We start from the raw sequence: 27,342 nt of genomic DNA, 5'->3' as shown, positions 1-27,342 counted from the left end.
GAAAGGCAGGTTTTGAAAGTACAAAGGTTGAGCCATGAAGAGGGAAATGTAAGCGGCAGAAGGAAGAAAAGACTAACTCAAACCCATTCCCATCTAGTTTTGCTTAAATAAGAAAGTTCATTTTCTTATCAAAATCTGGGTGCTGCATTCCCAGTGCCTCTAAAATTTCCTCCAATCCTGGCTCCTTGGACAGAAATCCAAGCCGTTGACAAGTCTCTCTTGATGTTTCCTGTACAGCATAACGAAATGCAGGCTGGATTATGGTACAGTTGGAGGGAGTTATATTCTATTATAATCACCTAACAAACACTGATGAGTGTTTGTTACTACTACAGGCCATGGGCTATTATAAGTAGTTTCCATGGATGAACTCATTTCATCCTCATCATGACACCTAAAAGTGGGGAGTGTTATCACTTCTGCTTTACAGATGAGGACACTAAGGCTCAGGTAGTTTGAATAACTTGCCCAAGGGCACACAGTAAGTGGGGAGGCCGACTTCAGTGCCCAGATGCTTTGCCACTGGACCATAGATAATGCCTCCGGCAGGAGACGAGGGTAAGAGAAGTGCTGACTTCACACAATCCTATCATCTGAGGTCCAGGCTCCACTCCCCAGCTATGGGACCATGAGCCAGCACGCGCAACTCCTCTGAGGCTCAGTTTCTTCAGTGATACACTATGAACTCTTTTCTGGATTCCTTCAATTGTTAGGAGAATTAGATGACATGTCATATGCAAAAATTCTTGAAAACCATAAAGCACAATTCAGAGGTGAAAGATTAAAGGGCTACTTAGTGGTCAGTATAAACCTAAAGGCAGGTTGGCAAACTTTTTCTGTAAAGGGCCAGGGAGTAACTATTTTCAGCTTATTAGGCTATATGGTCTCTGTTTAAACTACCCATCTCTGTTGCTGCAGCGTGAAAGCAGCCATAGACAATACATAAATGAATGAGCACAGCTGTGTGCCAATAAAACTTTATTGGCAAAAAACAGGCACTAGCCAGATTTAGAGGAAGGATTCCAGGGAGATGTAGCTGAGATAGGTCCTCTGAACTGTCCTACCTTATTTTGTAACCGTTTGACTGGAGACCCAGAGAGCATAATGTCAAATTTGCAGGGGACTTTCCCTCATGCCCACTTCTCTCAACTTACAGGTGGTCAGAGGCATCCACGTAAGTAGGAGAGGTATGATAGGTTCTTCATCCTGGGTCATGGAATCTTTTGTGGAGAAGTCAGGATGTCAAATTCTCTTCCTCTTTTTCCCTCCCACTCACCTGGAGGTAGGGTGAGGCTGGTGTCCCTTCCACTGGGGAAGCACTGATGGCCTGGGAAGGTTCACACAGCCAAGGTGGAATGCAGGGGGAAAGGTAGTGTCTCAGGTGAGTGGGGTCTAGGTTGAAGGAAAAAGGCTGGTGTGTGTGTGGGGGGGGTCTTTGAGGTGATCCCACCTCACAGGACAATAAAATGCATGGGCTGGTGTGTCCTTGGTCATATCCTGTACATGTGGTGGCAGGCTATGGATACTGGCTCGATGTGACTGATGACACAAGCCTGAAAGGGAAAGCTAAATGACAGATGTCCAAATCCAGATTCAAACTGATCCAACAGGCTGCAATACTTGGCAGAACCCAGTGTGATGACATTTAATTGGGATTACTAACAAGATCTGCATTTAAGTTAAGGCAACAACAAAACCAACAAAAAAGCCAGTTGAACTGACATGGGATGGAGGGGCCCCCACTAGGCAATATTTCCTTTGAAAGAGATCTGGGGTTGGTTAACGGCCATGATGATTAACGGCTGCATAGTATCCCATCATTTGGATGTGGTGTCGTGTATTACTATGAGTCACCGTGAGGAATGCTCGTGCAAATTTAGGCTACATTAGCATACATGCAGTGTCCAGATCAAAGTTAGCCACGGCCCAGCACACCCTGCCCTGGCCAGACCACACCAACAGTACTGTGTCTAATTTTGTTTTCCACGAAAACCTGGAGCTTGTTGGGTGGGGATGGGAGAGGGAGGATGGCCATTACATTGAGGCCAAACATTAGCTGAGTATCTACTATGCATAGAGCATGATGTCAGGCACCGGGAGCACGAAGACGAACACGACACAGTACCTTCTCACGAAGGAGCTTTGTTTGGGACTACAAAGGGGAGCAGGCACATAAATCGATGATTTCAATATAATGTGGCAAGTGTGAAGACAGGCACACACACACACACACACACACACACACATGCACACACACGCACACAGGTCTCCTAACCAGATCTAAAGAGTCGCTGTTGAAAGAATGAGGCTTGCTTAGCCTCTTTTCAACTCACTGAAGAACAATCATGAGGATGAGGAGAAAGCCTTGTTATGAGCTGTTCCTGCAAGAGGAGCTAGAAACAGCATGCGTGAAATAGTCGAGGAGGATTGGGCAAGAGTTTCTGTTACTTGTGGCTGCTCTTCAGTAGAAGTGCAATACCTCATCTGTCTGGGAAGTCAGGAAGGAGGTTCTTGACCTGGGAGGGAGGGAGGTCGTACGGGATGTCCTCTGAGACCCCTTCCAAGGCTAAGTTCCTGGGAGCTGCGGATGGGAACAGCATCATGGAGCTGGCTTGCTCCCTCTCCTCCCCAAGGAGATGCAGTGCTGGAAACCCTATCCTGTTTTTTTGGCATACTGAGCCCTGCACTGTCACGGCAAGTCCAGGATCCCTCAGACTCTAGGAAGCTCTAGGCTTCCCCTGCAGGTTTATTAGAAACGTGTGGGCTATGGGAGCACGCCCTCCCACCACACCAAGCACACCAAGTTCTCTGTTTATAGACAAAACCACTGGGTGCTCAGTCTAAACCAGCAGGCTTCTAACCCTTTGCTGTTCTGACAGCAAAATTCCTCTGTCTAATGATTATGGTAATAACAATATTGTCAAATAGCAGCAATAATAATGATGATATCTAATATTTACTGAGTACTTTTTATGTGCCAGACACTGAGTTTTCATGTATAAATTAATTTAATCCTTACAACAACCCTATGGGATAGGTATACCACTGTCATCCCATTTTATAGATGAGAAAACTGAGGATTTGAGAGGTTAAATTTTTTGCCCCAAGATTATAGAACTAGTCAGTGGCACAGGCCGGATGTGAGCCCAGAAGTTTCCCCTCAAAGCCTATATCCTGTAGCTATTCACTTAGAATGTTTAAAAGACACAGGGAGCCCATTGTTTTCCAGACTATGGCTTGTATCTCATTTTTGGATCATGACATGAACGTATGGGTTGTGAATATTTTTTTAAAAATGAATAGTATAGAAGAGACTACATCTGTATCTTTGGGGTAAAAACCCAGTAGTGCAATTCCTGGGTCATAGGGTAGCTCTATTTTTAACTTTTTGAGGAACTTCCATACTGTTTTCCAAAGTGGCTGTACCAACTTGCATTCCCACCAACAGTGTAAGAGGGTTCCCCTTTCTCCACATCCTCTCCACATTTGTTGTTCCTTGCCTTGTCAATTTTGGTCATTCTAACTGGTGTAAGGTGGTATCTCAATGTGGTTTTGACTTGAATTTCCCTGATGGCTAATGATGTTGAACATTTCTTTAGGTGTCTGTTAGCCATTCATATATCTTCTTTGGAGAGTGTCTGTTCATGTCTTCTGCCCATTTTTTGACTTGATTATTTGTTTTTTTGGGTGTTGAGTTTGAGAAGTTCTCTATAGATCTTGGATACCAGCCCTTTATCTGTAGTGTCATTTGCAAATATCTTCTCCCATTCCGTAGGTTGCCTCTTTGTTTTGTTGTGCAGAAGTTTTTATCTTGATGAAGTCCCAAAAGTTCATTTTTGCTTTTGTTTCCCTTGCCTTTGGGAGACGTGTCTTGAAAGAAGTTGCTGTGGCCGATGTCAAAGAGGTTACTGCCTATGTTCTCCTCTAGGATTTTGATGGATTACTCTCTCACATCGAGGTCTTTCATCCATTTAGTTTATCTTTGTGTATGGTGTAAGAAAATGGTCAAGTTTCATTCTTCTGTATATAGCTGTCCAATTTTCCCAGCACCATTTATTGAAGAGACTGTCTTTTTTCCATTGCATGTTTTTTCCTGCTTTGTCGAAGATTAGTTGACCATAGAGTTGAGGGTCCATATCTGGGCTCTCTATTCTGTTCCATTGATCTATGTGTCTGTTTTTGTGCCAGTACCATGCTGTCTTGGTGATCACAGTTTTGTAATATAGCTTGAATACTACAGATGTACTGAAAAGAAGGGGCACATGCACCCCAATGTTCATAGCAGCAATGTCCACAATAGTCAAACTGTGGAAGGAGCTGAGATGCCCTTCAACAGACGAATGGATAAAGAAGATGTGGCCCATATATACAATGGAATATTACTCAGCCTTCAGAAAGGAGGAATACCCACCATTTGCATCGACATGGATGGAACTGGAGGGGATTATACTAAGTGAAATAAGTCAAGCAGAGAAAGACAATTATCATATGGTTTCACTTATATGTGGAACATAAGGAATAGCATGGAGGACACTAGGAGAAGGAAGGGAAAAATGAAGGGGGCGGGAATCAGAGGGGGAGACGAACCATGAGAGACTATGGACTCTGGGAAACAAACTGAGGGTTTCAGAGGGGAGGAGCATGGGGGGATGGGTTAGCCTGGTGATGGGTATTAAGGAGGGCATGTATTGCATGGAGCACTGGGTGTTATACACAAACAATGAATCATGGAACACTACATCAAAAACTAATGATGCACTGTATGGTGACTAACGTAACATAATTAAAAAAAAGAATAGATTAGAAAATCATCGGCATCCATCACACATTTAGGATTAGTTGGGTTATGGATGGATGTGTGAACTAGTTGCGATGTAAAATACATTAGTATAGGTCATGGTCAAAAAGTCTGGGAAAGACTGACCTAGTTTAACCTGCTCACTTTACAACTGAGTGTACTAAAGTTCAGACAATGATTTTTCCCTAGGTTACAGTGTTAATGGGCGAGCTGGGACTAAACCCAAGTTTTTTTCTGACTCTCAGTTCCCACTATCAAGCTTAATTGACTGCAAAGAAAACCAGGAAAAAAAACCCATGAGTATTAATACTCATAGTAGGGGGTAGTACTCCTGTTGTAATAACAACAGTACTCTTTCTAGCATGCCTACTGGGTGCCAGGAGCCTCTTTTCAAAGTGCTTTTGATATATTAACTTATTTAAATCTCATAACAACCCAATGGGGCAGGCATACTTATTTCCCCCATTTTCAGATGACGAAACTCAAGTAAAGAAAGATCAAGTAACTTGGTCAACATCTCATAGTTGGTAATGGAGAAAAGGGGATTCAAACGCACCCAGGCTGGCTTCAAAGTCCATTGTTACCCAGTATAAGGTACTGTGTGATGCTGCCTGTCTTACTATTCTCCCTAAATGCTATAATGCCAACACAGTATATACTAACATGCATGTGTAATAATATAACTAATTAGACACTTACTTCTTCCACCAGTCACATGTCCTTGAGCGGTGATTCCATATTTACCATGCCATTTAGATACTTGACTAAAACTGAAGTAATCCTATTTCCCCCCACAATTAAGATCCCCTCCAAGATTTCATGTCTCTGTCATCATTCATTCATTCATTCACTTTTCATTTGCATATTTAAAAACATGCATTTGCAGAATTGAAGGGAGTAGGCAGAATTTTTTTTCAAAAATTGTGCATAAAGCCCTTCCTTGTTCCAAAAAGGATTAAGGCAGTTTACAAGGATACAGAAAATACAGTAAGAAAATAGTAGATGCCAACAAGATAAAGGAAGAACCGGTGAGAGATGCTAAATGGAGGTAGGAATGAAACTAACAGAAAAATGCTTTCTGGAAAGTCTATACAGTAGCTGCAAGTGGACCACAGATCTGTCTCCAGGTTTTCATTTTAATTAGCTTCAAATTCATATATCTTGCAATGTGATGACAGCTCACTCTCAGTCTGCATTAACTACCTCTTGAAAGCAATTTTAATTACTTTCAGATTCACAGTCTCCTTAAGGTGAAAACAAACTAATTCCTCAAGGCATACCTCTTTCTGCAACTAAGACAGAAGATAATTTCTGCATGTGTTGATGTTGTGTAATGGATTGAACAATGTCCTCAACAGCACCCCTACAATAAGCACAGGGGAAATTTCGTGGCACTGTTTCCAACAGGTGGTCCCAATAAAGTCCAAGGGCATCACACTCTTAATTCGGAGATGCATAATGAGATCAGTAATCTGCCATCTAAATGGATATGGGCTCTGAGCACACTGTTCTCTGATTGCAGAGTCAAAGACAGACCTGTTTGGAATGAGGTGATCAAAAAAAGGGGTGCTCAGTTCAAACGACATTTGGATCACTTGGTATTCAGCTCTCCCCAGGCTGAGGCCACTCCAGCTCTTGGGAGTCAGACCCTCCTTTGCATAAGCAGACTCTACTCTGGCACATAGCATTAGCTACATCATACTGTCCTAATGTGTATGTGTGCTCATGCTTTGAAACCCTCCCAGAGTAGGAAACACATCTCATGATTCTTTTTATTTGCATGCTATGGACTGAATGTTTTCATCCTCCCAAATTCATATGCTGAAATCTTAACCTGCAATATCTAACCTAAACTATTTCTTCAGGAACTCTCCCTGCTCCAGTTCTGTAGTCTACATCACCATAAAACTCCAGCTTTCCAAGAAATCAGAGACTGAGATGTTTGCACTTCCCCTTTCTGCTACTACATCTTCATAGCAGGAATTCAAATTCCTTAGTAGTGTCATGACAGGAGAAAGGTGGAAGACGTTCTTCCTGACCACCCTTTGTCACCACAGTCATGTCCCAGAATAGTCATGAGTAACAGTGACCCTCCTCTAACACTTTCACTCCATCACATCTTTCCTAAAGTGCTGGACCAAGGACCTCATAACCCATGACCATCCATTCTCAACTCTCTTGTTCATGAACTCAAGCCTGATGGTCGATACTGTCCAAAACTCAACGTGGAATAGAACAAAAACATAATATGGAACCATCAGTCCAGGTAATAAGCAATGGGTTGAAGTAGATAGAAAGTCTTAGAGGAATTTGGGGGTGGAAAGAAGGGACTGATGCAGCCTCCTTGAGAGATGTTGGAAGGCTGTGTGCGTAGAACCTGGTGATATTGTGGGAATATCAGGAAAGTTCCCAAGAGGATGCTGGTCAGGAATGGATAGGTAGATGGTGGGTAGAAAGCCCAACTGAGAAAACAGTTTGGGTGAAAATAATTTAAATCCAGATGGTTGGATCAGACAGGAGAAGCCAAGATGATGCATATACACGAGGTATAGTATTTGCCTTTTATTTCAAATACTTGGACAAAGAGATGAACTGAGAGAAGTCTCATGTGAGGTTTTATAAGAGTAATATTGTTATGTAGTTAGATTATAATTTTGCAATATTGAAACACAGTAAGAGTGAGCATTTGTCCCCCTGTAGTTTTTTACCCATCATTTATTCAGACATGGCACTTGGTTGCAGTGGATGGTTTTGTCATCCAGTTGTAGGACGTATGAGCTCTGTGTCAACAAGGAGGTTTGAAGTCTGAGAGTGGTTCAGACAGAACTCCTCCTGTCTCAGTCAGTCTGGGCTACTATAAAAAAATACCACAGACTGGGTGGTTTAAACAACAGACATTTATCTGTCACAGTTGTGGAGACTGGGAAGTCCAAGATCAAGGTGTGGGCCGATTTGGCTGTTGGTAAGGGCTGTTTTCCTGGCTTGTAGATGACCCCTTTTCTCTGTGTCCTCACATGGCAGATATCTCTCTCTCTCTCTCTCTCTCTCTTCTTTCCCTCTCCCTCTCCTAAGGGCACTAATCTCATCATGAGGGCCCCACTCTCATGACATAATAACCTCCCAAAGGCCCCACCTGCAAATACCATCATATTGAAGGGTAGGGCTTCAACATATAAATGGGGGGGAGCACGGCACAATTCAGTCCTTAGCACGTCTTGTGCAAGGCGACCTCAGCAGGGCAATGAAGAACATGTTCTGCCCAAGACTGGGGAAGCAGCCACAGCAGAACTCCTAACAGAAGGCCAGGCAAGCTCTGGTTTACACTGAATCATGGATGTCCCCATGGTCTTGGTATTTTCGCAAAAGGAGCAACACTGGAGGTCCTCAATCAGGGTAATCTGAAGAAACTTCCTACCTAAGGTCAGGCAAGGGCACCTTGAAGAACCCCAGACTTGTCCACCACATCCCTAAGTCCCCTCCCTAGGGGAGAGGCAGCTGGTGACTATATTTTTCTTTGGCCATCCTCATCAAACCCCTCCCAGAGGCCAGCATGATTTTCCAGACAAGAACCTAGGGAGGGGAGAGTGGCCATGCCACAGAGCCAAGAGATAAATTATGATGCTCTGTTTCATCAGATTAGTTTAAATCCACCCCAAACTGTCATGCCACCCAGGCAATCTGGTACCCAGAAACTTCAGGCTCAAAGGTGATCATAATGATCAATATCTTCCCCAGGTTTCCACACAGAACAGCTAAGGAAGCATGACAACATTTTGGTTAGATTGGAAAACCATGTTCCACCCGCTCTTCTGAAACTTCCAGGATGTCATCATAAATCCCATTCAACCTCCAAGTTGACTAAGCCAGGAGAAAATTCTTTCTGCATCATGCCAGGCAACACTACTTGTTAGGTACTCTCCTGTTTTGAATGGAAATCTGTCTCCTTACAAAATCCACCCATTTGTCTACTTCTACCCTCTGAGGCCACACAGAACATGCCTGCTCTTTTCCATATGGCAACCCTCCAGGCACCAGAAGAGAACCTTCCTTCTTTGGCAGGTCTTCTCTTCCCAGGAGATGATGCCCTTCCAGGCCTTCCAGGATCCAGAGACCTGCCTCAGGGTCCTCATCTGTCTGGCTCTCTCTTCAAGACCCTCTTCTGTCACCTAAAAGTTCCTATTCGGCAGAGAGATTGTAGTACCATAGCCTAGCTTTCCTGCTGGGCTGAAACAGTTTCCAGAAATTCTGGAAATTTGTTATGGTTGTGGCTGCCAAGACCACAAAACCCAGATCCCAATCTCCCACTGAGCAGCCCAAGAACATGTTCAAATCATCCTCTGGCTGGATATTATCCCTGGGTCCTTGAGATGAATCATGAGTTTCTCTCATTGTTGCTGTTGGCCACCCCCCTCGCCCCCAGGTCAATGGGTGATGGGACAGACACCACCCCTAATGATGCCCTTTGCCCTGAGTGTAGAACCCTGAAGGTGAAGGCAGCATTGAACCTCCCACCACAGGAGGGATGACTATGCTCACTTGACAGAAAGTGAGACAAGACCAGTGAGGTCCTGGGCATCTGCCTCATGATTTCCAGCGAAGGGTCATCTGCAAGTGCTTAACCTCCAGATCCCTGTCCTAGAGTTAACTCAAGGACCCCACCCTCAACCATCTAAGTCATCTCAGCCTGGCTAGCAGCCTTGCTCTGACCAACCGCCCTCCGTGCAACATCCACACTTCCACTGAGTGTGCCTCCTCTAGATCACCACAGCATTTGTTGTGTCAATATACAGTCACCATCATCATCCCTATCACATTCTACCTTAGGACAGGGCTCTATCTGTGTGCCTCTGCTTTGTCTCCCAACTGGAAGCTTCTTGAAAGAAGCCCATGCGTCTTATTTAGTTGTGTCTCCACTCCTAGCATGGAACCTGACGCAAAGTAGGCACTCATGTAGGACAGGTGAGGTTGAAATAAACTGATCCCTTGGCTTTACTTTGTCAACACTTACATACCTCCATTGAGAAAGGTGGGAATTGTGCACCTCTCCCTCTGGGTGGGAGTCAGGAGAGACCACCACACCTCTGTCCTATCTGTTTCACCAACTATATCATAATGGAGTAACCTTTGAGTGGTGAGCTAGGCTGCTCAAAGCATGGGGGTCCTCCATTTGATCCTTTTCTAAGTCCATGAGCTCTGCATCTTCTTGGCCAGAGAACGTGCTCCCAACTCCAGCATCTAACCAGCCTGTCTTGCAGATGGAAACTGGGGAGAAGAACCCAGCTAGACTGGGGCAAACCCATCTTACCCTCAGTAATTGCAAAAGGGCAGCAGGTTTATTATGACTCTGATTAGCCTCAGCAGCAAAATGTCTCATGACTATTTTCATCATCCCCAGGAAAGGGGGCTTAGCCTGCTCTGTGCAAACCACAGCACAGAGCTCCAGGGAGGGCCAGTGTGATGTACCAAGTCACACAATGATGTGGGAAAAATCAGAAGCCACTGGGAGCAGCTAGGTCTCTGCTCCTGGACTCAAAGATTTCCCAAGATCACACAGCCCCTGCCAACGTCTCATCCCACATGAAATGGGCAATGCTGCCTAGAGTTGTGCTGGTCTGAAAGACCAGCCAGCTTCCTCCTTCGTGGTTTCCATGGTGACAGGGGCAGTGTTTGGGCTTATGACTGGGGAAATGAAGAGCAGAGGCTCCAGCTGTCAGGTTCCCATCTGCTCTTGCTCCCTACACACCTCCAAATGCATCCTTGAAGGCCAGATGAGGAAAGGGTGCCCTTACCTGCTAAGATGAAGATGCCCACAAGAATCAGGAAGACCAGAAGGTAGAGCCCAAGGACAGCATGCTTCAGGGCTGACAGGGAGCCCAGCTGAGTGCAGCAGCCTCCTGCTCGTCGTTTGTGGCATGGACCTAGACAACAAGGGTAAGAAGAGGAGGGGAAAATAAAACACTTGAAAACCCCACGGTGGTTTTATTTTTCTTTTGGTCTCATCTCTCCTGATGCATGGAGATGTTCACATGGAACCTATCATACACCTTCTGCACATCTGTAATGCAGCTGTAACAATGGGGAGCTTTCCAGAACATGACAAGCTTTTGAGCTTCTGGCTCTCCTCCCACCTTCTGCATTCATAAACAAGCCAGACAGGCATGCCCACAGCTCACGTGCCCAACAAACCCACCCTTCTGGAGCCCATCCAAGCAACAGAGAATGCTCAAATAGGCTGGAATATGTGTCCTTTACAAAGCATCATTGTCCCATGGGACCCAGAGAATATGGAGAAAATTTAAAACAGGGGTTGCAAAATTTAACTTCTACAGTGGCCAGGAAGGGGTGGAAATGAGCAAAGTGGGCCACGTGGGCCTGGGGAACCGAACAGCACATGTTCACTGTGGAAGAGGTTGTGATGTAGGAGTGAGGGCCAGGTGTTGCCAGAGACAGAATTTTCAAGACAAGCCAGAAGCAACAGAAGTTGACAACAACTAATAATAATAATAAAAGACAAAAAACTTACAAAACACTAGGGAGTGTAAACAAAACACACTTACATGCCAGATCTGACCACCAGTTAGCAACCACAGGTTTAGATTAACAGGAAGACATAGTAACTTCATTCTGTGAAACTAACAAGGCTCACCGGCTTCTGGCATATATGGAACAGCAAAATATCAGTGCTCTACTGGACCTCATGGATCTTTTAGTCCAACCCGTTCAGTTTACAGATAAAGGATGCCAAATGTTAGTGGCAAACCCTAGGTGAGGGTGCGGGTACCCTGACCCCTGGTCATTGTTCAGCTGGACTCCTCCTTCAAGGCAACCTTCTCGGATGGCCTGTGCAGAAGCTGGAAAGCCACTAACCTCCATCTGCTATGTCAACTGACAGTGGAAAGAAGAGATGCTGTCCTGCCCTGACTCCCAGCAGGGCAGGTAGGAATCAGTAAAGGGCATTTTTTTCAAAACATGCATGCTCCTATTATGCTTATTCTCCCTCTCCTGTGAGGGACAACGTTGCTAACTAACTGAAGTGTGCTAGACGTGGAGGAAGATGTGGGAGCAGAAAAAGGTTGAAATAACTGATATTCCAAAATTTTTTTTTTATTATTTATTTTTAAATTTTTACAATTTTTTTTCGAAGATTTTATTTATTTATCTGAGAAAGAGAGACAGAGAGCACGAGGAAAGGGGAGGGAGGGAGAAGCAGACTCCCTCCTGAGCAGGGAGCCCGATGTGGGACTCGATCCCAGGACTGTGGGATCATGACCTGAGCTGAAGGCAGATACTTAACTGACTGAGCCACCCAGGTGCCCCTCCGAAATGTTTTTAAAGATGGCATGATGTTTGTAATTCCTTGGCAACTTCGGGTTTGCAAGCGAGGTGCTTCAGGGGCTACTCATTACCTCTCAGGTACCATGACCACCTCTGGGGCCTTTGGGAGGTTTGGTTACCGGGAGGGAGAGGATGGGTGACCACATTGGTGTCCTGGCTCCCCAGAGGTAGTGTTGAGTGAAGACATTTTCCCACTCATTTACTCCATTTCACTGAAAATACTGCTGCTAAAACAGCTAAGTAGAACTATTACATAATGATTCCATAAAACATCGGGTACAATTTGGAGCGAGTTGTTAAAGAAATACAAAGTCAAACACCATTCTCATCAACCCTCAACTGTTCGCAAATTTTGAAAAGTTAACCTGCTTTTCCATTAAGACTTGAGCAGAGTACATCTTTTTAACTTCCCCTGAGTCTCCTTTTCCAGGATGTTCTATCCTTTGTACACAATAGAATCTGAAGGCTTCTTGTTGCATTTCACCTTTTTTTGTTGTTGTTCTCATGAGAGCTGCTGGCTCCCTGGTTGCAACTTAGTAGAGACAAGGCTATTTTCCTAGAGTCCAAATGGTAGGCACAGCATTGGATACTACACAAATACGAGTTCTTGTTATCCTGACGGTTGTCCTAGCTCTCCTGCTCTATGCCCTGCTTCCTCTTGAGATGGTGACAGTGCTCCTGATGACAGTGGTCACCTAACTGCCTAGAAGGGTCAGAGGATGCCCATGCTGAAATGCCATTATCCTGATGTTTATCCCAAACCAATCTTGGGCTCTTCCTTCATTGCCTTTGTTGGGGCAAACTGCAATGATAAAGCCCTATTTTTTTCCCAACAAGAAAGAATACTTCCCTTCCCCTTTATCTGAGGCTTCTGTTTAACAGCCAGCACCCACTGGTGACAGGTCGCTTCATCAACTAACGCACAACACAGGCCTTCTTCTTAGAGAGCTTCATTTTTTTAGCAAGACTCAGCTTTGTACATTAAACAAAATCTGCCTTCAATAGAACATATAAAAATTTCAAACAGAGGTTTTCCACAAATGCATTAGACAAGCAGGTCATGAATGATCCTGGCAAGATAGCTAGAGAATGTGATTATAAGGGAACAAAAGACAATTTAGGGGAAAGACAAGTTACTAAGTCTGCTTAAAACACATTTACTTACTTTCTAATTTAATGTGGCAGCAGCATGTTAGCTGGGTAAACCATTCAAATTATTTAGGCTTAGTGGAAGATTAAAAACACTCCAAAATGATACAGTCAGTAAAACCAAGGCAAAAAGTATGTTCACTTACTTGTAAAAAAAATAAAGAAAAGAAAAGAAAAGAAAGAAAGAAAAGAAGAAGAAGAAGAAAAGAAAAGAAATGAAAAAACATGGAGGACGTTTACATGCATATTACTAAGTGAAAGAAGCCAACCTGAAAAGGCTACATGCTTTATGACTCCACATGACATTCTGGAAAAGGCAGGGGTTAGAGGGGAGGAGGGATGACTAGGAGGAGCAGACAGGATTTTTAGGGTGGTGAAACTACTCCATATTATACTATAATTATGGACACATATCATTGTATGTTTGTCTAAACCCACTGAATACATAACACCAAGGGTGAATCCTAATGTAGACTACGGACTTGGGGTGATAGTGATGTGTTAATGTAAGTTCATCGATTCTAACAAATGTACCACGCTGGGGGGGGGATGTTGCTATTGAGGGAGGCTGTGCATGTGGGGAGGCAGGGAGTATATGGGAATGCTCTGTACTTCCCACTTAATTTTGCTGTAAACCTAAAACCACTATGAAAAATAAAGTCTATTTAAAAAAAGTAGAAGTGTTGACTTATGGCTTATTGGGGTAAAAACTTTCCCAGGCATTTACTGACCACCCACTATCAATTGCCCCACTGTGGTAGCCAGCCTTCAAGATGGCCCCCGATGATCCCTGCCCCCTTATGTAGTCTCCTTCTGCACTGCACCAGGATTTGGTTGGTGTGATCCATAGAAGTGATAGCGTGTCACTTCTGAGATTACACAAAAGACACACTGGCTTCTCCTTACTCACTTTCTCTCTCTTGGAACATCCATTTGGGGGGAAGCTGGGGAGGGGGACCCTATGAAGAGGCTGCTTGATAAGGAACTAAGGCCTTTAGCCTACAGCCACGTGAGTGAGCCTGGGAGCAGATCCACCGGCCATATCAAGCCTCCAGATAACCACACTCTGGCCAAGATCTTGCCAGCAGTCTCATGAGAGACCATGGGCCAGGACAAAGCTAAGCTGCTCCCAGATTCCTGCCAGATTATATTATATGTAAACACACATATATGTAAACATATAATTTTGATATGAAAAAGTAGCCAAAATCTTGGCTTTCCTTGCACACCCATGGCTTCCTCAGAAACTGGGAAGATAATAAATCTTTGTTGTTTTAAGCTGCTAAGTTTGGGGGTAACTTGTTATGCAGCAACAGATCGCTAATACACTTACGACAGACACCTTAAAGGGCAAAGACAACAAGCTGCATGAGGGAGAGACAGTGTCGGCCTGTTCGCCTTCACCTTCCCAGTTCCTAGCCCAGTGCCCGGCAAGTAGTAGGCATTCAGAATATTTGTTGAATGAGGAATTAAAATACGGCCGCAGCCCTTCAGAGGCTCACATCTGAGGGGAAGAAGACATGTCAACAGGCATCGGTTACGCAGGTGTGAATGAAACCGGTATGGAATAGAGAGATGGCACAAGTACAGTGTTGTGTGGCAGAGAAAGTGATTCACTCTGTGTCAGGAAGTGGTTCCCAGAGCGTGCATGAAGAAGGCGGCCACTCAGCAGGGCTGAGAAGGACAGGCCTTCCTAGATGAGCTAGAATCCACTATCGCTCCCGTCAGCGTCGTCGTCTGATTTACGGCTACTATAAATTTGAAAACTGTGACTTTAAGACAAAAACTTTCTTCCTCCATGTGAGACCAGTTATGAGCAAAGCAGCAGGCAAAGCTGTTAGTTATTAAACATCGCTGTTGTTTGCAGACATGGTCGCACACAAGACCAGATCGAGGGAGGAAATGGCACACACACAAAACAAACAAACAAAAAACTCTTCCAAGATCCAGGGGTATCAAGCAAAAGGTTTTTCCATCTTGCAGTGGCCTCCCGAAGTGAGGGTGGCTTTGCAGGAGATCAGAAAACCAAGAGAAGGGGGCTTGGGGAGAGCAAGGCCAGTGGCTCCAAGGAAAAAAATAGAAACTAAAAAATAAATGCAAAGTGACTTGCAGAGCTGGCCCTCGAGTACCAGGCTGGAAGATGTTGTTTATCTCAGCATGGGGCCTATGGCTTCCTGATCAGCTGGAAGGAGATAGATGGTTTCCCCACCTCCAGACATTCTGTCTGCATGTAGCCTGCACAATTTTGCCACAGCCCAGTATCTCTGGGCTATTATTTAATTTGCCACTCATTTTTTTTTTTTGAACCTTAACTTATTTGAGAAGGAAATTTTATATCACTGTAAGTGGACAATTAGTATCTTCCTATTACACATTAAAATAAATCCCTAGCTATTAGAATCACAAATTTATACCTGTATATCATGTAAAGTCCTCTTGAGTATGACTGTACTGTATAGAGCCCCATTCTGAGAAACACTGACTCCAGTGAGAGTAATTAAATCACAATACAATGACCAACAGCAAGACGAAATTGGTTTCATTTATAGAGAAGGAGATTTCATTTATAGAGAAGCAAAACCAAACTTTTTAGATGTTCAAGATTAAGAATATTCTAGGAGTGCCTGGGTGGCTCAGTTGGTTAAGCGGCTGACTCTTGATTTTGGCTCAGGTCATGATCTCAGGATCCTGGGACTGAGCCCTGCATCGGGCTCCCAGCTCAGCGCGGCGTCTGCTTGAGGATTCTCCCTTTGCCCCTCCCCCCCGGCTTGCGCTATTTCTCTCTCTCTCTCTCAAATAAATAAATCTTAAAAAAACAAAGAATACTCTAGAAGGTAGAACATTAGGGATTAGGTGCCACTGAAAGAATGATGTCAGAACCTTACATACATCGCTAGCACTAACCTTATTATTCACAATCGTCTATTTACACTTATTTGCCAACGTGTCTGAAAAGTCCTCTGGGGGCAAGGTGTGTCTCACTGACCACACTCTACCCATCAACCAGCCCACAGCAGAACCACCATACGGTTCTTTGCAGGAATGAAGACGTGTGAGGCGTTTATTTTTGCTGCAAAGGTCCTGTCTTACATTTGTCTCATGCGAATAGTTGATAACATTTCTGTCGGCTGTGAAAACATATCTTTGAGCAAAATTTGGCTCTTAAAATTAAATTAAACAAAATCTTGGCTTTCCTTGCTCACCCACGATGTCAGATTGCCACATAGTGCCCATATAGGTAAACCGTGGGAGCAGTTCATGAGGGTTGAACTGACGCTAATCCTGGCTGAGTAGTACAATCATGCATGGAACATCTTAGCCATCCTGGGGCCTGAGCCCCACCCCCGGGCCTTCCGATTCTGATTCCAGATGAAATCACACATTTATGGTGCAGAGATACACAGTTCTGGAGTAAGGCATTTGTTATATCAAAAGAGAATGTGAAGACATATTCTTAGAAAATCCATGAAAAGCCTTACTATTACAAGAGCTTAGTTTAGATTTTTAATTTTGATTCCTTTTTAGTAAGACACATTCAAATGAGGTTCTCCCAAACAACTTTATTATTCCCAGGTTAAAATTGTGAAGGGTTCCTTTTAATCATGGGAACGAGAGTCTCTCTGCCCCCACCCCCACCCCAAAGAGTTTGGGCTACAGTACTGTCTGTTGAGGGTGGGGGGGGGGTGCGTGGGAGCAAGGGTTAAAGAACAGAAAAGGAAAATTTATCTCTAAGCCACTCAACCCCGACAGCTGAGCTGAGAATGCCCCGGGAGATGGTCCCTGGTGTCAGGGACACACTATGGTGGGAGCCTTGGCAACTCTGATTCCCCGTTTCCTCACATACTCATTGGGGGGAAAGCATGAGTTTGGGGCTCTGTAGAGGTAGCTTCAAAGCCTGCCTCTGTCTCGTGTTAACTGTGAAACACAGGAAAACACTCTGCATTATCCCCGTCATCAGTTTAGCCTTTCCTTGAAAAAAATAAGTTTTCAATTTCTTAATCATAAGTTTAGAGCATTCGGGGAGTTCTCTGTTTGAATTTATTTTCCTCCCATTAAAAAAAAATACAAATTGATTAAAAATGAGTATTTACTTCTTTCCAAAGAACCGGGTTCTAAATAACATAGAAAACAGGATGCAAGTGATTCAACGGTCACCTACTTCTATTTTGCCAACAAGAAACACTCAAGTCATTTTCCTTTTGTTCTCTTTGGTCCCACAGCTCATAAATAGTAGGTGGAAATAAGGGTTGATTGCTGGGAGGGACCTCCGGGGCTCATCTCATCCAAGGATCTTGTTAAAACCACCCAAGGCTGACTTCATCAACCTCACTCTGGTTACTCACCACTCACATTGTTCATTGTAATAGGCAGCCCCAAATAACCTCTGTCTTTGAAGCTGCCGTTCCTTTCTGGCTTTAATGGGCACCACTGTTTACTTTCCTTAGGTAAAGGGAAGAGGAGGGTGTGAGGCCGAGACACCGACAGGGAGAGCTGTGCACCTGCACTTGAACCTGACCTAAGTCTGGGAGGTTCCTGAACCACCTGCTGCGTGACAGGGAGCAACAGTCACCCGTGCCTGATGGCACCACAGGCCTGGCCCCCAAGGCACATGACCCAGTGAGGGTGTCCCGCAAAGGTGACCACGGTCTTCTGCATGATCAGATGAGTCTGGGACTTTCATGTCCGTTTCTAATAAAGGGAGCCGAGTGGAAGGCAGGATGACCAGAGCTAATTCGGTTTAGATGTTGTGATGATCTAGAACAGTTTCTTCTGGTACTTCTGGAGATATCTTGTAATTTTGTAATGTCCCTGCAGTATTTGTTATTCTTCTCAGCCCCTATCTATTTCCCAAGTTACTCTGCATAAAAGTTCTTGAAAACAATCAAAGGCTTGTGTGCTTATTTTCAGCAGGAGGAAGGGACTCTGGCTGGGGTGCATATTATTTTGCAGCTGGGCTGCGGAATGGAGAGAGAAAGCCAGGAGGGAGGGGAGATGAGGGCAGTCAAGGTGAGCTGGCGGGTCACGGGGACCCAGGAGAAAGGGAGGGGCCATGGAGTCCCCAGGAAGCAGACAGAAGCCGGTAGAAGACACCCCTACTCTTGCCCAAACATGGCAGTGCATGGATTGGAAGAAATGCTGTCAATGCAGTCACTCAAACAGCGGGCTCAGGGCTCTGCCTAAATTCGGGCCAAAAAGACACTCCTCCTACAGAGTGGTCCTCGGTCCCTCTCGAAAAGATTCCCAATTCTTCTCCTGGCCCCTTGTCAGAGGAAATAAGTCATCTGATGATGTGTTTGCAATGTGGGAGCCAGGGCTTGGCTCGGTTCAGTTTTAAGTCACTACCCTTCCCAGGTCGCCAGTGGAACCTCCCTCCCATTGCCTGGTCGCCTTGGTCTGGTGAATTGGTCCAGCCTCAGGGCAGGAATGGATACATTTAACACCCCCTGTCTCGTTCCCCCAACGCCCCCAGTTGAGTTGGGAGGGCCATCTGGGTGTCTGGTTTGGAAGAGGAAGGCTAAGATCCCAACCCATGCCACCTGTACGGGACTGAGCTGGAAGTGTCCGTGAAGCCTACAGGCTCAGCAGCCTCCAGCTCTGTGGCCTCTGCTGGAAAACAGAGCTGGCTGAGCCACACAGAAGGGGGTTCAGTGGATCTGAGTGAAGATGATGGACCTCAGATCCATTGACCCTTTGTCACCTGGTAAGGCCTGGAATGAGCAACAGTTATCATGCATAGAGTTTTTTTTTTTTAATTTTTTTATTGTTATGTTAATCCCCATACATTACATCATTAGTTTTAGATATAGTGTTCCATGATTCATTGTTTGTGCATAACACCCAGTGCTCCATGCAGAACATGCCCTCCTCAATACCCATCACCAGGCTAACCCATCCTCCCAACCCCCTCCCCTCTAGAACCCTCAGTTTGTTTTTCAGACTCCATTGTCTCTCATGGTTCTTCTCCCCCTCCAATTTCCCCTTCATTCTTCCCCTTCTGCTACATTCTTCTTCTTCTTTTTTTCTTTCTTAACATATATATGCATAGAGTTTTGTTGGGAAACTGGCCCATTACGGTACAGGTAATAATGTGAATAGAATTGTACCCATAAATCAATGAAGAAAAATACCGATTTGCCGAGGGCCAGCGCCCGGAGAGCAGCATCTGTGCTTCCTTTCTGTATCCCACAGGTCTTGGCCTACAGAGCAGGTGCTCAATTAACATCTACTGGCTGTGGTTAAATGAGGCTAATAAACTAAAGGCAGATTTACTGGGTACCCCAAACCATTATTTAGGCTTTTGTAATAACCATGTTTTCTGGTTTCTGTATTTGATACTTAAACATCTTGGGGCCTTGCTGACTCTGGAGATTGCCCCTCCCAGGAATGGGTCAAATAAAGAAACTCGCCTGCAAGCAAGCCTTTCATGTGCAGACCACCCAGTCAACAGCCCATACGACCACTACCTCCTTTACCACTTCCTCCCTCCAGGCCACTATCCACCTGCCCTTTCAGCCCAGGGCCAGGTACCAGACAACCAGAGACAGCCGTAGGTCCCAGAGTCCGCTGAAATTATTCAAGCTATTGCATCCCAAGCTTGCTCACTGCTTCACCCACCCAACCCCCTCCCGTGGCATGGGGTGGTGTGAGCAACAAACTATCTTTTTTTTTTTAAAGAGTTATTTCTTTTTAATTTTTTTTAAAGAGAGAGAGGAAGCGGATGGGGAGGGGCAGAGGGAGAGAGAGAGAGAATCTTAAGCAGACTTCATGCTCAGCTCGGAGCCTGATGTGGGGCTCCATCTCCCAATCCTGAGCTGAAATCAAGAGTCGGACGCTTAGCCGACTGAGTCATCCAGTCCCCCACAAACCATCTGTTCAATGGCAGTCCTCCCCTGACCTGTTGGCCTCACCATACGTGAATAATAATAAAGCCTACATTTTATTTTAATTTTTTTAAGATTTTATTTATTTATTTGACAGAGAGAGACAGAGAGAGAGCACAAGTAGGAAGAGCGGCAGGCAGAAGGAGAGGGAAAAGCAGGCTTCCCACTGAGCAGGGAGCCCGACGTGGGGCTTGATCCCAGGACCCTCAGATCATAACCTGAGCTGAAGGCAGACGCTTAACCGACTGAGCCACCTAGGCTCCCCAAAGCCTACATTTTAAAATTGCTTTGGAACCTCCAACAGTAAGTCACAACAGAATAATAGCTGCTCCCCCACCAAGCACCTATTCTGGGCTGAGTGCTTAGATAACATTAATTCTAAGCACAACAACAATCACAAAGACAGGTATTATTACTTCTGTTTTATAGATGATAGAGCTGAGCCTCAGAAAGGTTAGGTCATTGACCCAAAGTGGCAGGGCTGCGGGGCGCCTGGGTGGCTCAGTCTGTTAAGCATCTGCCTTCAGCTCAGATCATGATCCCAGGGTGCTGGGATAGAGCCCCGCATCGGGCTCCCTGCTCAGCTAGGAGTCTGGTTCTCTCTCTCCCTCTGACCCTCTCCCGACTCATGATCTCTCTCACTCTCACGCTCATTCTCCCTCTCTCTCTCTCTCTCTGATAAAATCTTTAAAAAAAAAAAAAAAGTGGCAGGGCTGGGATGTTTCAGCCTTGCCACAAGGAGGAGATGTGAGGTCCAGGATTGGGGTCCTGGTGCACATAATGGGGAAGTCAGGGGAAGGAACCTAAGGACCGTTTATTCGTCCATTCGGCAACCATTTCTTGAGCGAGATGTAGTGGCTAAGACTGCCGACTCCCGGACTCCATCTGCATGGACCAGTTAGTCTGGCCATGGAAAGCGAAGCTCTCTGTCCCTCAGCTAGCCTGTGCCAAGACTGATGACAAGAGCATGCAGGAGAACGTGGAGAGTGTGCAGGAGAACCCCGTGGCTGTCTGCCTTATCTCAGCTTTACCCTAACACAGGAACTGCAACCAGGGAGCTTGTGGTAGGACTGATCCCCTAACCACTCAATTCACCTTGGTATCCAGGTGCTGTTCCATTTCTGGGTTTCCTTCAGTGATGGAATTTTGCCCCTCAAAAAAAAAGGTGCATCACCTCCTAGAATCTAGGATCTAAACTAGCTACAAACACGACGTTGGAGCTTTGAAAACTTATCTAGAAATAGAGTAGTGAGAACAACCATTTTTTAATTCCTGACCACAAACCAGAACTCCTTTACCAGGAGGACCATCTGCAGAGGGCAGGGAAAGGGCACGCTCAACAAGCCAAAGGTCCCAGAGGCGGCCCTGGGCGTCTGCAAGGCAGGAGGGCAGGCTCTTCTCATGTCCATATCCAACCACTGGCAAGACAGCTCCCTTCTTATCTTTATCCGTCAATGCCCTTCGGGGACTCCCAATATAAGCCTACATGTTAAAAGCAACTCCCCCTGGACACCCTGGAAATGCTTAACATACTTCAGACGTTATATTTACATCTTAATAGATGTCCTTAGGTCAGAGCTGCGGGGTCATCATAACTCTGGAGGGAAGAAATGAATTCCCACACTTGGCAGAGTATACAGAGGTCAAAGGGGACTGGAGGACCAAGAGGCCAAAATACAACTCACTGGGCAAGGGGGACAAGGTCAAGCTCACTTTCACTTGTGGGCAAACCATGAGATCACCTTCAAACAGAGACACCTTTTAAGAGCGAATTGTGCTCTATTAATCACTATGCAGAAAGAGAGGGCATAAGGGTGCCTGGGTGGCTCAGTTGGTTAAGCGACTGCCTTCGGCTCAGGTCATGATCCTGGAGTCCCAGGATCGAGTCCCGCTTCTCCCTCTGACCCTCCCCCCTCTCATGTGCTCTCTCTCTCTCTCTCAAATAAATAAATAAAATCTTTAAAAAAAAAAAAAAAAAAAAGAAAGAGAGGGCATAAGCCAAGACCGTTCGTGCATACTGGAGTGTATGGCCCTCATCGGGAAAGCTTTTCCTCAGTTTCCCTTGCCCTTAGTAATTCTCTTTAGTCTGCCCTTCCTTATCTGATTGCTGACATCAGCCCCTTTTGGGTCTCAAGTATGTTCTCTTTTCCTAGTCCCTCCTCCATCAGTTAGATTCCTTGTGCTCCCCAAGGTGACAGGTGGATGATAGAAACTAACCCACACCCAGGTGTCGGAAGAGGCCCACAGCCAGCCCCTTCCCAGCAGCCTCTTCTCTTAACAGCACTTTCTAAAGACAAGGCTTCTGCGTGGGCACTCGGAGCATCTTGGGTTTCTCGGCTTGAATGGATCTCAAGCCAGAAAGCAGGAAGTGGGAAGGCCCGGGAGTGCAAAGGCTTCAGGACACTGTGCGGAGGCTGGGACCATCACACGCCCCCATCAGCTCTGTGAGCCTTAGGTTAACCAGCAACCACGTGTGGAGCTGGGCCCCGTCCTCACAGCTGTGTTTATATCTTCCAAACCCCATGGCGGAATCTGCACGTGGAGGGTAGACTCCAGGCCAGAAGTCCCAAGAGGTAGTGGGGGCAGGCGTGCTGCGGAGGGCGGGGCACTTCTCCGACCCGAGGTCTGCCCTGAGGTTCATGTCCCAGACTTCCCTTTGAAGCCATTTAAGACCCTGTCCCTGTGCTCTTGTCCAAGCCTCTTTGCATTTATATCTATTTCCTGCCAGTGTCACCTCTTGGAATAATTCATTCCATCTGTTTCCTGCATCACTGCCATTATTCCCACAGCCCCACCCTGGCTTTGTCATCACCCAGAATGTCTCCACCTCTGAAACCTTAAACTCCAAGAAACCACACTCCTAGCCCTCGCTGCCACCAGCACGGCTCTTGATCTTACAGGGGCCCCAAGGCCTGGCGCGGGAGGGAACGGGTTGAGCTGCGCAGAGGGGTGGGGTTTAAGGACCAGACAACCTGGCCTATTTCAATCGAGGGCCCGCCTCTGACTGGCTGGGTGACCTTGGGCAACTGACCTCACCAAAGACTTCACCTTCTCATCCACAAACTGGGGATAATAATATATACTGAAGCTGAATGGAGACATATACTGAGGCCCCGAGCACAAGTGCCTGCCTGTACCACGTGCCCACCCAAGGGGAGACCCCATATGATCACTCTGTTATGATCACTTCTCACCATCCTGCTACAGGCCCCGCCACGTCCCCTGGCCTCCCCTGACTTCCTTGCCTCCATAAGAGCCAAAATGAACTCCAGAGCTCCTGATGCTGCAGGACAAGGCCCCCCCACCCCTGCCCACACACCACCCTGGTGGGCAGAGAGGTTGCCCTAGGACTCTGTGTGCTCCTGGCAACACCCCTCCTACAAACACAGCCTCACCATCCATTTCTGCCCTGAAACCAGCATGACCAGTCTCACTGAGTCCTGGGTCTTGGCTTCCAGCAGCCCCACAGAAGCCCCAGAACGCTCAGGACTCCCCATCACCCACAAAAATCCCCAAACAGCCTTGTTTATCCTCCTTTGACCATTTCCCTGCCCAGTTACTGAAACCTTCCCACGGTGCAGCCCTTGGACCTCCCAGCCGGTCATCTAAAAAAAATCTCTAATTTTGTCAACCTCTGCTCTGAGTATTTCTTCCACTTTCTTCTTTTTGTTTTCATTGAAACCTGTTTCCCTTGCCTTCCCAAGTGTGGCTTTCTCCCTCCCCTTCTCATACAACTGGACTAAGGGTGCAGTAGGTATTTTTCTTTGCTCCTCGCTGCTATTTCCAGAACGTTCTCTCTCTCTTCTCTCCTCCCCATCTTGGACTCTCACATCGCAACTGCACACTTCTCGTTGCTAAGGGACATCTGCTCACCCTTCCCCTCTCTGTGCTCACTCTCGCTCTCTCTCAGTCTCCATTTCAAACTCCTCCTGACCTCCTTTCCTCTCTTGATTTCAACCTCCGCCCTGACGCACTTGAAATGTGGGCCAAACTGAGCTGGGCTTAAAATGCAAAATACACACTGGATTGTGAAGGCTCAGCATGGAAAAAAAAATAGAAATACTTCAATCATTTTTTTATAGTGATTACATATCAAAATGATAATATTTTGGATATGTTAGAGCAAATAAAATATATTACCATACCTAAATGAGTTTCATCTGTGTCTCCACCTATTTGTGTGGCTACTAGAAAGTTTAAAATTGCAGATGTGGCTCACATTCCATTTCTATTGGTTTTATCAATAATTGAAACCCTTTCTTAATCCCCATTTCAAGTGTCCGAGGTAATTACCACCTCTCCCGTCTTCCTGAGGGGGGCTCCCTCAAGAACTCTGACTCTGGTACTTCCTGACTGCACCCTGGACCCTTCCCCCCTCCCCCCACCCCTCCACCCCCCCATCTCTCCACTCCCCCCTCAGTCCTTCCTTCCCTCCTTGTCCCATTTACATTCCATGATTTGCGCTACTCACTTGCTAGACACACCCTCAATCCCCTGCCCCTCTCTGGCATCTCACACTTGGCAAAACTAAATCTGGTTAGAGCTAACTCTGCGTGCGACTCTGCATTTCCATCCACATAGCTGAGCATAGCCGGAAACGGAAACCCATGCCACCATGCTTGCTGGGCTGGCTTAAAGCTCATGACCACTAGACCCATCCAGGAGGCTTGCTACCTGTTCCTAGGCCAACCACACACTCATCCCTGGACACCTGTCTCATCCCTCCTCCTCCATCTTTACTTTCCCAGTTGAGAAAACAGAAGCAATAAGAAGAGAGCTTTCCTTAGGGGCACCTGGGTGGCTCAGTCAGTTGAGCGTCTGCCTTCGGCTCAGGTCGTGATCCCAGGGTCCCGGGATCGAGCCCCGCATCGGGCTCCCTGCTCAGCAGGGAGTCTGCTTCTCCCTATCCCACTCCCCCTGCTTATGTTCCCTCTCTTGCTGTGTCTCTCTCTGTCAAATAAATAAATAAAATCTTTAAAAAAAAAAAAAAGAAGAGAGCTTTCCTTAAACTCCCCCCATACTGTAACCACTGACCTGGGTCCAGGCCCTAGCACTTTGCCTTCCCTTTTGTCACTGGAGTCGAACCATCTGTGCTCTTGCCTGAGCCAACACCCCTGACTCACATCAGATTCCTTCTCGTACTTACTCAAGGACGTAATTCCAGCACGTCTACTTAGCCAGTGTTTCCCTCTGCACAGTATCACTCCATCAGCATAAACCATACTCTTTCTTCCATCTTAAAATAAACATCTTTCTTGACCTCCATTCCCCTCCATTTCTCTGTCCTCTTGAACAGCAGAACTTCTTGAAAGAATCATAGGTACCCACTGCATCCAATTCTTCTCCTCCTGTTCTGTTCTGAACCCGCTCCATTTAGCCTCCTCCCATCCTCGAAAGCAGAGTCTGCATTGGGTCTTCACCCTCTCTTTCAAGACAGACTTAATCCACTGCACTCTGGCTTCTCTCCCACTCCACTGAAATGGCTCAGCAGAGGTAGTTGCTGGAAAATTGAATGTCCTACTACAGCTAGAGTGACCGTCTTAAAATGGAAATCAGACCTTATCCTTTCACTACTTTGAAACCCTTTGCTGGCTTCCTATTGCCTCCGGAGACCCAAATTCCTATGGATGTTACAGAAGACCTCCCATGACTTGGCTTTAGCTTCAATATAATTAAGAATGTGGGCTGTAGAGTCAGTTAATCCTGACTCCAATCACTACATATTGAATGTCTGTATCCCCCCCAAATTAATATGTCGCAGCCAACGTGATGATAATTGGAGGTAAGGCCTGTGGGAGGTGATCAGGTCATGAGGGTAGAGTCACGAATGGGATCCGTGCTCTCATAGAAGAGAGCACAGATAGCTCCCTCTCCCCTTCCACTATGTTAGGACAATAGAGGATGGCCATCTATGAAGAGGCCAGCTAAGAGGGTCTTCACCAGACACGGAATCTGCCTTGAACTTGGACCTCTCACCTCCAGAACTGTGAGAAACAAATGTCTGTCGTTTATAGGCCACCCAGTCTGTGGTATTGCCATAGCAGCCCCACTGAACAAAGACACCGTTCCCTCCTAACTGTGAGCTCAGGCGTTACCAGGTCTCTGAGCCTTGGTTTCCTCAGATATCACTTGGCTCTAATAACAGGACTCATTTCACTGGTTGATGTAAGGATCAGATGAGCTCACACTTGTCAAACGCTTAGAGCAGTGCCTGGCCTAGCAGAGCTCAAAAAGTGAACGTTCAGGGCCTCCTCCCACTGTCCCTCCACAGCCCGAGCTCTGGGCTACCTCCCTTGACTGGGAAAGCCTTCTGTGCCCTTTCTAGCAGGCACACTGCTATCTGCCCTTCCATAGTTCACTCTCGCGGCTAGTCCTGCAGGACGCCTTCCTTCCTCCCCAAGGCAGACTTAGGGCTCCTTCTCTCCTCTATCTATACTTTGCACCCAATTCCATTCGAGCATGAATCAAATTATAACGCAGGACTGGTCTACCTGTCTGTGTCTTCAGGGGACTTTAAGTCCCTTGAGGGCAGGAACCATGACCTTTTATTTCTGCATGCACCAGCAGCACCATAAAACCTGCCATCTTAGGATGAAAGAAGTCACTGTTGCTTTTGTCTTAAACTCACCTCTTTTTTTTTAGAAAGACAGCCAGAGAGGGAACACAAGCAGGGGGAGTGGGAGAGGGAGAAGCAGGCTTCCCGCGGAGCAGGGAGCCTGATGCGGGGCTCGATCCCAGGACTCTGGGATCATGACCTGAGCCGAAGGCAGACGCTTAACGACTGAGCCACCCAGGTTCCCCTTAAACTCACCTCTTTAAGCATTCCTTCACCTGGTACTTATGGATTTGGTGAACAAGAGTATGTTGCACTCATTCAACAAGCAATGGTACCTGCCATACGGAAGACACAGTGCTAGGTGTTGGGAATATTAAGATGAATTTAAGGCAGACAGCATCTGCACTCGAGGGGCTTATGGTCCAGAGGGACTCAAGGGCACACAGCTGCAGCACAGTGTGAATGGAGGGGCTGACAAGGACCAAGAAGGCCAGGCCAAAGGCCTGGGAAAGAGACAGAGAGAAGCCGGGGCTTCTAGACTCAGGGGGCAGCAATCATGCTGTTTATTGTCTGACACCAGGAATCAACACCAGATAAACTTGGGAACGAGGTGGGAATGAAGC

General features: G+C 46.2%; 1 protein-coding gene across 2 annotated transcripts in view; it reads right to left on the bottom strand.

Annotated features, from left to right (window-relative positions):
• Nucleotides 1-27,342, bottom strand: part of SCARA5 (scavenger receptor class A member 5) — a 120,548-nt gene that overhangs the window by 81,067 nt on the left and 12,139 nt on the right. For both annotated transcript variants that reach the window (XM_036074077.2, XM_036074079.2), the window contains exon 3: nt 10,588-10,716. In XM_036074077.2, the coding sequence (XP_035929970.2) occupies nt 10,588-10,716 (129 nt within the window). The remainder of the gene's footprint in view (nt 1-10,587; nt 10,717-27,342) is intronic.

This window comes from Halichoerus grypus, chromosome 3 (genome assembly GCF_964656455.1).
Source record: "Halichoerus grypus chromosome 3, mHalGry1.hap1.1, whole genome shotgun sequence".
Lineage (NCBI taxonomy): Eukaryota > Metazoa > Chordata > Mammalia > Carnivora > Phocidae > Halichoerus > Halichoerus grypus.
This window is presented reverse-complemented; position numbering and strand designations above follow the sequence as displayed.